Source organism: Coturnix japonica, chromosome Z (genome assembly GCF_054131305.1).
Source record: "Coturnix japonica strain WE chromosome Z, WE-NBRP24, whole genome shotgun sequence".
In the NCBI taxonomy this organism is placed as follows: Eukaryota; Metazoa; Chordata; class Aves; order Galliformes; family Phasianidae; genus Coturnix; species Coturnix japonica.
Genome location: NC_140702.1, coordinates 32,688,077 through 32,701,926, shown reverse-complemented (window position 1 = coordinate 32,701,926; position 13,850 = coordinate 32,688,077). Strand labels below are relative to the sequence as shown.

Below are 13,850 nucleotides of genomic sequence, written 5' to 3'. Positions count from 1 at the left end.
ACTTGTTTTGCCTGCAAATGGAGTTGCAAACATAAATTGATGACTTCATCAGCAATCTTGAAACCTATTTTCAAGTTCCTGTATCAAAACAGAAAGCACAGTTGCATGTTTCTCTGTGTTCCAAGGACCGAGTTCAGCCAGTGTTTCAAAATGTCTAAAATTATTTGCCATAGCTTATGTTAGCACTGCACTACACCCTCCCCATGCCCTGTTTCAGGCAAGACTGCATTGATAGGACACTGGTGTGTGTTTGTTGCTGAGCAGTAAGTGCATACTTGGAGGGGTCGAGCCTCCTCTGTGATGGCATGGGGCAGAGAAGGTGGCTGCATTGTGGGCTGTGCCTGGTCATGTGCCACAGGTTAGACATGCCTGTATAGAAGCTAGAGGCATCAAAGTTCTCAAACAGAATTTCAGAGCAATTTAAACGAAAACAGATTAGACTAGTTTAATTGGAGCTGGTTAAAAACATTCCCTGAAAAGAAACTGGATGTCAAATCAACTTAGTATTAGACAGAAAGAAGAAAAAATATCTGATGTCTTCCTAGTTTTTGTCCTCTTTATTCCTTTACTTGTATTGAAAAATAGGTAAAAACAGAAAGCATGCAATGCAAAGATTTGTGCAAGGCAACCTCCCAAGTCTGATGAAAAGGGCTTGATAGAAAACTATGTTTTTGTTTGGGGATTTTTGCTAAAAACTGCAAGTGCTTGTGAAAACATATACAAATATGATTGTTTTTGTATTGAAGTTTATGCTGAAAATAATGATAAAAAATGAACAACAACAAGACTGTGCCTCTTTCGTTATTTTTTCCCCCCTTGCCCAAGTCCCAAGGTAGTTTTGCACACAATTCCAAAGCTAATGCTTTATTGCTATCATATGAGTCTACTGGAAAATTAGCTACCTGTGCACTGAGACGGTGCATTCACTAGCACTGCCTCACAGTGCTGCCAACTTGTTTCACAACAGATCAGGTTTCCTCCATCCCACCCCTACTGAATCAACAGCTTGATCACCAAGGTTTGCTGCTGGGACACCTAGAACCGCAGCGACCGATCGCGAGCTTCAGTTTTGGTCGGCTCTTTCATCCAGGGAACCCCGAGAGAACAGAGCAGCCTAGCAGTGCTTGTGAAAGCGGCTGAAGAGGCATGGGCGATGCCAGGGCAACAGCGCAGAGTCCACGCGCCTTGCTTAGAAAAACCTCGGAGGGCAGTGAAGCATCATTGCCCACAAGAGATGGAAAGGAGGAGTCACGGCGTGCGAATCACGTGGGCCGTTCTACCGCGGAGAAATCCTTAAGCCGGCCATTCGTGGGTCTTCCCAGCAAGAAGGGTTGTTATCTGGCTGTGAAGCAAGTGATTTTTGGGGCAAACTCCGAGTGGATCAGCCAGCACAGATCAGGAAGGGCAAGCAGGCAGGGCAGGGTACCTTGCCATGTAGGAAGGGCTTAACACTTAGCACTTAACACGTCACTTAGGTCATTGCTCTCTTGACACACTGAAGTGCAGCTGTGGTCCGGGACATGGGGACTCAGACTGAAAGCATGAATGTCCACGCCACAGTTCAGGGCTCAGGCTGCAGAGAATGCCTGGCCTGGTCGCTGCTACAGAAGGGCAGCAGGGATACCACGTGTGTGTGATGTGAGCAGGTGGATGATCTGCTCAGCCAAAAGGCTGATAAGCATCTGGGATTGTGGGAAGGGGATCAATTGGTGGAGATGCACTCTGCCATCTATATAGGAAGTGAGGGAGATGCTCCCCAGGCAGTGCGGGGGATCGTTTGCTCTCTCACAGTCAGGTGGGAAAAGGTGACCTCAGAGACAGCAAGGGATGGAAACATGTCCCTGTATGGGGCAACAAGCAGACTGCCCTGCCAGCTGTCCCACCTTCCCAGGTACCCTTACATAAACAGGCATGGGGCTCTGGAGCTGGAGGAACTGGGGGATGTGGATGTTGGTGAAAGGCTGCCCAAGGCTTGTCAGTCTGCTCCCCATTTTGCAACAGCATCAGTCAGGAAAAAAAGAAGGGCTGTCATCCCAGGGGACTCTGTTCTGAGGGGAACAGAGCATCCAGTATGCCACTCGGACCCATCCCACAGTGAGGTGTGTTGCCTGCCTGGAGTGTGGGTGAGAGATGTTGCTAGGAACATCAGTTGCCTGGTTAAGTTCTCTGATTGTGACCCATACTAGTTTTCCACATTGAAAATGAAGAGGTAGGCAAAATAAGTTCTTGGGTGATCAAGAGGGACTTCAGGGCTCTGGGAAGTCAGCTGTAAGGATGAGGAGCTCAAGTAGTGTTCTCCTCTGTCCTCTCAGTTGGTGACTGGAATCTGGACAAAAGGAGGAGGGTGGCCACGCTGAATGACTGGCTTTGCGAATGGATTTGAGCTCAGGGCTTTGGGTACTGTGGCTTGGGATGCAGCCTTGAGAAAGGGGGAATGCTGATGGCAGATGGAAGCCAACTGACTAGAAGGGCCACTATCATTCTTGGGAGCAAGTTGGCTGGGCTGGTTGGCAGGCCTTTAATTTATATATGATGGGGGAAGGGGTGTTCTGTGTGATAGAGAAGCATGTGGGAAGGCTGTCACCTTGGGAGGTGGTAGGGAATACCCCAGACTTGTCCTGGAGGTATTAGGGAGGGCTCTTCTGAGAAGGCAACAAGGCCTATAGCTGATCTGAAGCGTCTCTCTACCAATGTGCCCAGTATGGGAAATAAACAGGAGAAGCTGGTAACCATGGCATAATTGGGAAAGCATGACCTATTTGCAATCACAAAAACATAGTGAGATGAATTTCAAGCTTGGAATGCCCTGATGAAGGACTACAGGCTTTATAGAAGGGATGGTTAGGAGGGGTTGGGGAGTTGCCTTTTATGTTAGGAATTGGGTGGATTGCAAAAAGCTGTGTCTGAGGAACAGCCATGATCAGGTCAAGAGTTTGTGGGATAAAATTAAGGATTGGTGCAGTAATATCCGTTAGGACAGCAAGGTGACAGGGCAGGAGTGTTGGGTTTGGCGAGGAGCTCCCAAGCGCAGCCCACATCGTTTCCCTTTACCCCTGGCAGCCCCATGGCTGCTACCTTCCCATCCTTAGCCTTCATCTCACAGGATGGAGGAGAGACCCCACAGGTACCCCAGGGTGGCCTGGGCAGAGAGTGTGGCTCCCCAGGAGAGAAGACCTCCAGTGGAGTCTGATGAAGTGACCGAGATGCAGTCGATGCATGCTGGTGAGTGAGCGTCGCCAGCAGGGTGGGCAGGGCTGAGTCAGCGAGTGCCTGCTGCTCAACACCAGGGCTCCTTGTCCTGGTAGCCAGGGGCAGCCCCTGCCAGGGGAGCAAGCACAGGGCTAGAGAAGGCAGAGCTCCTTCGTCTGCTTGTGCCTGCCTTTGGCCCTTCAACAGCACAGCTCACTCTGCTTCTTTGTTAGATGCTGACTGCCTGCCTCCTGGTGCAAAGGAGGAGAATGAGGAGATGGAGGAGAAGGAGGCCTTAAGTATCATAGAAAACTTCCTCAGGAGAACAGAAAAGGTTACAGCTGTGCCAACATCCACTGTTGGTCCCTCTGGCTCTGCCTTCAGGCTGCAGGAGAGCCACCAGCTGGACAGAGCTGCTGCCCTCTGGGCATCCCACACTGCTCCGCAGCCTGCAATGCTCTGGGCCTACTGGACCCAGTTCTCCCAGCTCACACTCTCTCCTTGTCTCTGTGTGGTGGCCAGGAGGATAAGCTCAAGGTGATGTTCCTGGAGAGCATCTGCAGCATTGCTAGAATCAGCAAAAACAAGGGCTTTTGTGACAGCCTGGCTATTTTCTGCCGTAAGAGGAAATTGGCAGAGAAAGTCAAGGTGAGAGGACAATGTAAGAGGTTGTGGGAGGGGGCAGAGCTGCCATCGTACTGGCACCCTGTGCACTGGCAGGGGTTGACGGGGGGACTGTGAGTGCTGCTGAGATGTCAGCAGTGGGATATGCAGGGTGCCTTCGCATTCTTGCCATGGGCCAGGCTACACGTCCGGTGTTGCACACAGCAGCTTTGCTGCCGTGCCACCTCCCCCAGGCTGTGCATAGATCTGCGGATGTCCTTCCTTGGCAGTCAGAGTAGTTCACAGCACTTCCCTTGGGGTGAGAGGGCTCTCTGAGAGACTTCCACATCCTGTTGCTCTCTCTTCTCAGACTCTGCATGCTATGGAGAAAATGCTGCAGAAGCTGCTGGTCAGCCATCGCACCTCCAGCAGAAAGGAGCTGCAGAACATCTTGCAGGTTTGTCTATTGCGGAGCTCTATCCCCAGAGCTCACTTTGGTAGAACTGGAACGCTCTTTATAGGAGTGACACTGGCAGCAGCAGACACCTGCAAGGGACCTCTGGCACTAGGCCTGTGAAGGGCTGGGCACCAGCTCAGCAGAAGCCTAGACAGATGCTGTGATTCCAGCCGGGAGCTCAGCAGAGCTGCTTCTGCTGGAGGGGGCATCAGCAGCTCCCAGGCAAACCAGCAGTTCCTCTCCTCACAGGTGCTTCTGCCCTTCACCAAATCCCAGAGAAAAACTGTGCGTGAGAGGGCCATGGAGCAGATCTGGAAGCTTTGTGGTTTCATGGCCACCGGTTTCTGTGAGGAGGTAAGGAGCCAGGACCTTTCCAGCCATCTTCCCTTCTCTGCATCCCAGAGCAGCCTGCAGCTCAGGGTTCCCTGCAAGACAAGCTTGGGCAGAGCTGGGAGCCCACAGCATGTATCTGCCCTGAAGCCAGAGTCTTCACCCTTCCATTTACTCTGGTTCTCCCCTCCAGGCCATGTTCTTTCACTCAACATGACATGTCTTCTCTCACTTTTCCATTCTTACCGTAGCCATTTGGAAAACTCCAACCTCCTCAGAGAACAGACATCGTCCTCATGGCCCTTGAAAGGACCACTGCAGACTGCGTTGATGAGGACGATGCATGGGCCGAAATTATACTGAAAGAAGTTCTGAGACAGCCTGGCATCTGGCTGATGCACGTAAGCAGTCTGAGGCTGGATTACTGTACCCTACCTGCCCAGATCAGGCACCTGAAGCCACTTTAAGCCAGCAAAGAACAGTGGGAGGGGCAGTAACATTATTGGCAGCTGGGCAAATGGCTGCAGTACTGTGGCAGCAGCAATCTCCTTGTGTCCTCCCAACAGGTGCCAGTGATTATGGGGTTCATCTACAGACGCTTAAAAAGCAACAAAACATCAGTTCAGCAGACACTCCTCTCAGTACTTGATGTGCTGGCCTACCAGTTCCCTAGGCATGTGCTGACAGCTGTGTTGATCCACCTTCCACAGACTGACAGGTACCAGCCCTGACAGCTCCTCGGGAAGGCCATCTCAGCCCCTCCTGTTTGCCCAGGCCGGGCCCCCAGGCCTCCAAAAGCATTCGGGGCAGCAGGGCCAGGGCCGCAGCAAAGCCTGTATGCTGCCGGGCCTGCCTGAGTGATAGCACTGTGCCTGAGGGGCAGCCCTGCTGACGCAGTGTTGCTCTTTGTTTGCAGCACTACTATGGATATGTGGAAGAGCGTGCTCTCCTTCACACGTTCATCGGAGAGGGTCTTAGAAGTGCTGTGCACTGTGATCATGGAGGAAAAATTCTGTGGGATCCCCACAGTGGAGTTGGACCTCCTTCGCCTGACTGTGAGTTACCAGGAATTGCACTCTGCTTTCTGTCAGGGGTCTTTTTCACCAGTTCCATGCTTACCGCTGCCTTGTTCCCAGAATGTTAGGCTTGAAAAAGGCAGGGGTTGATTTGGGGACATGGATGGGTGACCAGGGAGAGCCATTGCCTCCGTGTAGGCTGAGCAGTCCGCAGGGCTGGAGAGGGAATTACCTTTGATTGTCAGTGTGGCAACTGACTGTAGTACAGTTGCAGTAGTATTCTTCCCGTGTCTTCCCAACAGGTGCCAGAGATTCTTAGGTCCATCCATAGAAACCTGGAAGGAAGTTGTGCATCACTTCAGCAGACTCTCTTCTCACTGCTGGATATGCTGGCCAGCCACTTTCCTAGAGATGTGATGATGTGTGTGATGACCCACCTTCCACAGAGTGACAGGTACCAGCCCTGACAGCCCCGGGATCTCGTTCACGTTAAGAGCAGGCTTGGAGGCACTCTGTCTGCCAGAGCTAAGCAAAGCTGCAGGAAATCCCTGAGGAGCAGGCCCTCCATTCCACTGTGCTTTCCAGCACTGGTGGGATGATCAGGGCCGCAGCAGCCACTGCTGACCAAGACAACACAGGGCCCCCATCAAGCTCCTCGGGAAGGCCATCTCAGCCCCTCCTGTTTGCCCAGGCCGGGCCCTCAGGCCTCCAAAAGCATTCGGGGCAGCAGGGCCAGGGCCGCAGCAAAGCCTGTATGCTGCCGGGCCTGCCTTAGTGATTGCACTGTGCCTGAGAGGTAGCCCTGCTGACGCAGTGTTGCTCTTTGTTTGCAGCACTACTATGGATATGTGGAAGGGCGTGCTTTCTTCTACACAGTCATCAGAGAGGTTCTTAGAAGCACTATTCTTGGCACTCAAGAGGGGCTTTTTCTGTGGCATCCACACAGCAGAGTTGGACCTCCTTCGCCTGACTGTGAGTTTCCAGACAATGCACCGTACTCTTTTTCAGGGCTCTTTTTCTCCAGTTCCCTGCTTTTTCCTGTCTTGCCCCCCAGAACAGGAAGCTAGGAAAATGTAGGGGTTGATTTGAGGTCACGGATGTGTGACCAGGGAGAACCGTTGCCTCTGTCCAGGTTGAGAAGTCTGCAGGGCTGGAGAGGGAATTACCTGTGGCCACCCATGTGTGGTGCCACTTTTGTGCCAGATCCTGCTTCTGCAGGTTAATTGCTTTTCACAGGCGTGAGAGCAAGAGGCTGTGGCTGGTCAGGGGGCAGGTGGAGCAGGCTTTGTTTGTCACAGTTTGGTTATTCCTGGTGATGTGAGGCCAGGGTTTGGGGACCTGTTCAGCCTCTGTACAACAAAGCATCTGCTGCCAAACATTAACTTTCAGAGCCTCCACTGCTCTCTTTGCTGCCAGCACCAGGCATTCTCCCCAGGTGCCTCAGCAGGGATTTGGAGACTATGCAGGCAGCTTGTTCCCCAGAGGCACCGCTGAAGGCCAGACCTGTTTCCTCCTTGTCTGAATGGGAGCTCAGCTTTGACCAGGTTGGGTGTCTGGGGAGCACTCTGAGACACAGGCACCCCATGATTGAAACCTGTTGCATTGCTTTGCATGAACACAACACACCTTTGTGCAGAGTATGCCTCTGAACCACCTCATTAGCACTGCTGATGATGTGGCCTGCTCTCCACAGCTCTTGGGTATCTGAATCCATTTTAAGCCAGCATAGAACAAATGGAGGAGCAGTGATGTCACTGTTAGTGTGGCAACTGGCTGTAGTACAGTTGCAGCAATGTTCTCCCTGTGTCTTCCCAACAGGTACCAGAGATTCTTAGTTCCATCCATAGAAACCTGAGAGGAAGGTGTGCATCATCTCAGCAGACTCTCTTCTCATTGCTGAAAATGCTGGCCAGCCAGTTTCCCAGAGATACGCTGATGAGTGTGTTGACCCACCTTCCACAGTGTGACAGGTACCATCCTTGAAATCCCTGCAGTCTTTTTCATGTGAGGAGTGGGTCTCGGAGATGTTCTTGCTGCCAGACCCAAGCAAAGCTGCCGCCCTGAGGAGCAGGCCCTCCATTCCACTGTGCTTTCCATTGCCAGTAGGCCGGTCAGGGCCGCAGCAGCCAGTGCCGTTTAAGGCAGCCCAGAGATCCCATCAGGAGGATGCAGGGTGGCAGAGCCAGGGCTGGATAATGGCCTGTGGCCTGCCAGGCCTTCCCAAGCCGTGGTGCTGTGGCTCGGGTAGCCCTACTGACAGAGCATGGCTCTTCATTTGCAGCACTACTCTGAACATGTGGAAGAGCATCCTTGCCCCAGCAGGAACTTCAGAGAGGGTCTTCAAAGAGCTGCGCAGTGTTCTTCAGGACCAGCAGCTGTGTGTGACCTTCAGCATCACCACAGTGGATCTTGGTCTCCTTGGCCTGACTGTGAGTTACTACACAGGGCACCTCGCTCTCCTGCTATGGAGGAGAGGGCTATCTTTCCTCAGTTCCCTACCTTGCCATGCCTTGCCCCCCAGACAATAAAGCTGGGGAAGGGCAGGGGAAGTGTCAGGGCCATGGCTGAAGTGCCTGTGGCCGCCCATGCCAGGTACCATTTTTGTGCCAGCTCCCGCTGGTCATTCGCTCCTCAGACGCATAAGGGCAAGAGGCTGTGGCTGGCCAGAGGGCAGGAGTAGCAGGCCAAAAAGTCATCTGGTGTAGTGCTGGGCCTGCCGCAGAGAGAGACTGTGAAGCCCTCCAAAGGCACTGTTGCCACAGGCCAGGCTGTGTGGCCCCAGTGCCCTGGCCAGAGCTGTGAAAGAAGCAAGAAGCTGCAGGGTGCCCCGGGGAGTCCTGCTGCCTCTGTCTGGCTCTCACTGCTGTGTTCGTTTCAGGTGATGCAGCCCACTGAAGGGATCCTGCAAGAGTTGTGTAACGCAGACCTCTTCCAGACGTTTCTGAAGATTAAAAGCTTGCCACTGCTCTGGCTGGGGCTCAGAGGCCTTGTCCTTCTGTCAGAGAGAGCTGAGATGGTGAGCAGGACCTAGTCAAACAAAAACCCTGTTGGCATCCTTGTGCTAGAGCAGTGGGCAGTGTTGTGCCTTGACCTTGCCTGAGACTCAAGAATCTGAATGATGGCCATGGTGGGTCCTGATGGCTCCCTGGCAACTTGCCAGATGGATTACTTGGGGGCCTGTTGGGACAGGGGGTGGCTAACCTGGGACGTGGAGTCCTTGCTCTTCTGCTCTCCTTCACCCATCTCCTCATGTCTGTATCAGTGCACCCATGGGCACCACCCGCTCAGATGCTTCCATTCCTATGGAGCTCCTGCTGCCAGGGAGCAAGGCGTGTGGCTGGCACTGTGAAATCAGAGCTTTTAGGCCAGGGAGGTCATTGCCCTCTTGATGAAAAGGAATCTGTGTTTTGTACAGGCAAGAGAAATGCGGGCCCTGTTGCCAGATGTCATAGATGTCCTGCAGTTTGGCAACGTTCACATCACTCGTAATGCACTGAGTATCTTCAGGAACGTGATGAATCATCTGGGGAAGATGGCATTGCGTCCCATCGCTCTGGAGCTGGCTGACAAGCTCCTGCATCTTTTTAATCACGTAAGTCTGCAGTGGGAGACTGAGATCTCCGGATGGGTGCTCGGCTGGAATGCGCTCTTCTCTCTTTGCTCCTCTGGGCTATCGTGGGATTTCTTCTGGGCTCTGTAGCCCATCAGGCCTTGTCCCTGGCAGCTTGGTTGTTCTTGGTGATGTGAGGCCCCTGTGCTGGGGCCCAGCCTGATCACAGCGAAAGCACCTGCTGCCAAGGGTTACTTTCAGGTTCTCCAGTGGCCCCTTTACTGTCAGCACCAGGCATTCTCCCCAGGTGTGGCAGCAGAGAGGTGGAGGCTAAGCAGGCAGCCTGTGCCCTGGAGGCACTGCCGAAGGGCAGCCCTGTCTCCTTTCCAGGTGCTTGTGGAGCTCTTCTTTGACGTGGTAGTGTGGCTGGCGGGAGCAGTCTGAGGCACAGGCACTGAGTGCTGGAAACCTGTGGTGTTGATTAGCATGAATTCACAGCACATTTATGCAGAATGTGACTGAAGCATCTCACTTTGCTTCAGCCACATCTTCTCTTGCGCTCACCTTGGGCAACAAGAGAGTGTTGCTGAGTTCCCCCTTTATTCCTCCTTCAGGTGTCAGATGAAGTACGGGAGTCTTCCATCCTCCTCTTCAAAGATGTGATAGAGGCTGTGGTGTGGTGGCAAAAGGGAAAAATGAAGAAGAAAGTACACTGGGGCCTGATCCCTCTGCTCTTTCGAAACAGCGATGAGAGCTCGAGCGTTGCACAGGTATGAATTTCAGACCAGGCCAGTATGCAGGCAGGAGTGTGCCTTACACTTCAGGGGGTGGTCTGAGAATGGAGGGTGAGGGCAGCAGGTATTCCAGGTCCTGGGATGTGTGTCTATGGTGCCACCTCCCAACATCTTTTGCTCTGTAGGCTGCTAGGGAAGCCCTTGTTGCTTGTGCAAAGTTCCTGAACTGGCAGGAGATCGAGCACCAGGCCATGAAGAGGAATACACTGGGGATCATGGAGTGCTTGGTGAGGACAACTCCGCAATCCCCACCCCTTTGATGAGGAAAGGGACTCTGGCAGTGGGGCCGCACCTGTATCTGGGAAGCAAGGCAAGCCCCATGCCTTTGTGTTCTCCAGCTACAACAGGACAGGAGGAGGGTGCAAAAATACCTGTGGCAGAGCGTGCTGCACCTGAAGGATTCTCAGGCTTCTCTGCGACAAGAGGCGCTCTCATTCATTGGTGAGCTCATCCCCTGGGTCCCTCTTTGAGCCCCGTCCTTGGCAGCAAGGCATAGCCCTGCAGCCTGCAGGTACTCTCTGCCCATGGCAGTAGCCCTCATCGGTGCCTTGCTCAGGTCCTCAGTCAGGCACCATCCCTGCCTGGGATGCAGGACTGCAAGCAGCTGGGCTGGCTGGACTGTGCTCCTGGGAGCGTGCTGGGTAGTGGGGATCTGACGTGAGCTCTGTATCTAGGGCTGGTGAGGCTCCACTGTGACCGATGTCAGGGAAACTGGAAGAAAACCTACAGTGGTGAGTGAGAACAGTGCCATGTGTGATGGGGCTGAGGGCAGGGGACAGAGCCTGAGCAGTGTGCAGCTGTGTTTTTCCCTGCTCAAAGGAAATGCTGCAGAGACAGAGGAACATCCTTGGGGCAGATGGAAGTATCCTGAGCAGTGCCTTCCAGGTAATCCCTTAGTTTCAGGCGCTCCTCCTGGCCTGGAAAAGTGATGGGTGGGGCTGGCATGGTCTGAAGGGGTTGGTGGGTTTCAACCCTGTTTTGTTTCCTTCTGTTGCAGTCCTCCTTCCTTTGGAACATGACACCCATCCAGTGGTCCATTCTTTGGCAACTCTGACAGTCCTGGAGCTGATACAATCACAGCGGCAGGCAAAATCAGGATGGGACAGGCTTGTAGAACTGTGTTGCCGGCTGTGGCCATTCCCTCTTTCCTCACGAGGATGACTGATTAATGCTTCCGTTATGAAGCTGTTCCTTTGGCTGTCTCCTGGTGGACTGAAGCATCAAGAATGGACGGAAATCAGAGGATTGGTCTAGATGCAAGAGCGTATCCTCAGAATTCTTGCTCCCAGTACAAAATGGGGAGGTGCTACCGATTCCCCAGAAGGGCTAAAGGCCTTTCATGAGGATACAGGTGCATTGGAGAGCTGAACAGTCAGCAGCAGCATGCATTCCCACTGAAGAAGATAAAGTCTTAAACTGGCATACATCATTCCAGGCTTGCGAAGGAGTGGCAGGAAAGCTGTCTGATGAAAAGGGATCTTGGTATACTGTTGGCTGAATATGAGCCAGTGGTGTGCCGAGGTGCCTATTAGAATGGTTGGTGAGCAAGACTCAGGAAGTAATGATGCCCCTGTTCTTGGCACTGATGAGGTCCCACCTGAAGTACTGCGTTCAGTTCAGTACGTAACCTCAGTACAGAAGGGACGTTGAGGTGCTGGAGCAGGTCTGAAGAAGGGCAGCAAGGCTTGTCAATGGCTAGGAAAATATGCCCTATGAGGAGCAACTAAAGCTTTTTTAGGCTGGGGAAGAGGAGGCTGAGATAGCTCCTAAAGTAATGTCTCCTCTTTATTTTCATGGAATCTACAACAGATGCAATGAGTGCAGTAACTTTTTGGTAGAGAGGATTTTCAGCTGCAAAGTAATTTATTTATTTATTTATTTATTTTTTCCAATGAGGTCCCTACCTTCAGCTCTGCATTTTCACTACCACATGAACAACAGCCTTAATACTGTGATCGTAACCATGTGCAGCAGTGAAGGTGACCACAGCTACCATATTGCCAAGATCATAAAATAAGCAGCATTACTTTCAAAGCAGCCCCCATAACATAATAGAAATAATGTATGTAAGTAACAAAAGTTATCTTTTAAAATATTTAAAATGTTAAAACAAAGAAGAGAGCAACAAAGTCATAAAACAATTGGAATACGTTGTGAAATTAATTCATCAGTCGTTGCAACTCTTAGTGAGGGTCTTTGTCAGAGATTTTTGACAGTAACTGTTCCCAAATGTAGACAGTGCCAAAAAAGGTGATGACATGAACAACACCTGATTGTAAAGCGATGCATACCTTTCTCTGCTAAGACTGGGCTTCTGAAAGTCCAGCAGAGAGACAGGATCAGAGTTTTGAGTTGAATGTCTGATTGCAACTCTACGTTCCATTTGAAAATCTGCACTTGTTTTGCCTGCAAATGGAGTTGCAAACATAAATTGATGACTTCATCAGCAATCTTGAAACCTATTTTCAAGTTCCTGTATCAAAACAGAAAGCACAGTTGCATGTTTCTCTGTGTTCCAAGGACCGAGTTCAGCCAGTGTTTCAAAATGTCTAAAATTATTTGCCATAGCTTATGTTAGCACTGCACTACACCCTCCCCATGCCCTGTTTCAGGCAAGACTGCATTGATAGGACACTGGTGTGTGTTTGTTGCTGAGCAGTAAGTGCATACTTGGAGGGGTCGAGCCTCCTCTGTGATGGCATGGGGCAGAGAAGGTGGCTGCATTGTGGGCTGTGCCTGGTCATGTGCCACAGGTTAGACATGCCTGTATAGAAGCTAGAGGCATCAAAGTTCTCAAACAGAATTTCAGAGCAATTTAAACGAAAACAGATTAGACTAGTTTAATTGGAGCTGGTTAAAAACATTCCCTGAAAAGAAACTGGATGTCAAATCAACTTAGTATTAGACAGAAAGAAGAAAAAATATCTGATGTCTTCCTAGTTTTTGTCCTCTTTATTCCTTTACTTGTATTGAAAAATAGGTAAAAACAGAAAGCATGCAATGCAAAGATTTGTGCAAGGCAACCTCCCAAGTCTGATGAAAAGGGCTTGATAGAAAACTATGTTTTTGTTTGGGGATTTTTGCTAAAAACTGCAAGTGCTTGTGAAAACATATACAAATATGATTGTTTTTGTATTGAAGTTTATGCTGAAAATAATGATAAAAAATGAACAACAACAAGACTGTGCCTCTTTCGTTATTTTTTCCCCCCTTGCCCAAGTCCCAAGGTAGTTTTGCACACAATTCCAAAGCTAATGCTTTATTGCTATCATATGAGTCTACTGGAAAATTAGCTACCTGTGCACTGAGACGGTGCATTCACTAGCACTGCCTCACAGTGCTGCCAACTTGTTTCACAACAGATCAGGTTTCCTCCATCCCACCCCTACTGAATCAACAGCTTGATCACCAAGGTTTGCTGCTGGGACACCTAGAACCGCAGCGACCGATCGCGAGCTTCAGTTTTGGGGTGGCTCTTTCATCCAGGGAACCCCGAGAGAACAGAGCAGCCTAGCAGTGCTTGTGAAAGCGGCTGAAGAGGCATGGGCGATGCCAGGGCAACAGCGCAGAGTCCACGCGCCTTGCTTAGAAAAACCTCGGAGGGCAGTGAAGCATCATTGCCCACAAGAGATGGAAAGGAGGAGTCACGGCGTGCGAATCACGTGGGCCGTTCTACCGCGGAGAAATCCTTAAGCCGGCCATTCGTGGGTCTTCCCAGCAAGAAGGGTTGTTATCTGGCTGTGAAGCAAGTGATTTTTGGGGCAAACTCCGAGTGGATCAGCCAGCACAGATCAGGAAGGGCAAGCAGGCAGGGCAGGGTACCTTGCCATGTAGGAAGGGCTTAACACTTAGCACTTAACACGTCACTTAGGTCATTGCTCTCTTGACACACTGAAGTGCAGCTGTGGTCC

General features: G+C 51.4%; 1 protein-coding gene across 1 annotated transcript; it reads left to right on the top strand.

The window, feature by feature from the left end:
• Positions 1-1,520: 1,520 nt before the first annotated feature.
• LOC146753896 (uncharacterized) lies at positions 1,521-13,121 on the top strand. Its single transcript, XM_085530060.1, has 22 exons — positions 1,521-1,627; positions 1,892-2,069; positions 3,090-3,222; positions 3,306-3,523; positions 3,712-3,837; positions 4,163-4,249; positions 4,499-4,603; positions 4,831-4,980; positions 5,146-5,297; positions 5,496-5,634; positions 5,898-6,049; positions 6,429-6,567; positions 7,414-7,565; positions 7,877-8,024; positions 8,474-8,611; positions 9,011-9,187; positions 9,760-9,915; positions 10,065-10,166; positions 10,278-10,380; positions 10,614-10,670; positions 10,759-10,824; positions 10,937-13,121. The coding sequence occupies exons 1-22, from the start codon at positions 1,521-1,523 to the stop codon at positions 11,098-11,100; spliced, it is 2,949 nt and encodes a 982-aa protein (XP_085386186.1). The 3' UTR covers positions 11,101-13,121.
• Positions 13,122-13,850: the final 729 nt, after the last annotated feature.

What these genes read in the sequence shown, in the direction of transcription:
- LOC146753896 (XM_085530060.1), top strand. Translation starts at nt 1,521, where the DNA reads ATGGGGACTCAGACTGAAAGCATGAATGTCCACGCCACAGTTCAGGGC. An exon ending in AATTGGCAGAGAAAGTCAAG is followed by an intron (nt 3,838 to 4,162) that starts GTGAGAGGACAA and finishes CTCTCTTCTCAG; the next exon opens with ACTCTGCATGCTATGGAGAA. An exon ending in AGAGCTCGAGCGTTGCACAG is followed by an intron (nt 9,916 to 10,064) that starts GTATGAATTTCA and finishes TTTGCTCTGTAG; the next exon opens with GCTGCTAGGGAAGCCCTTGT.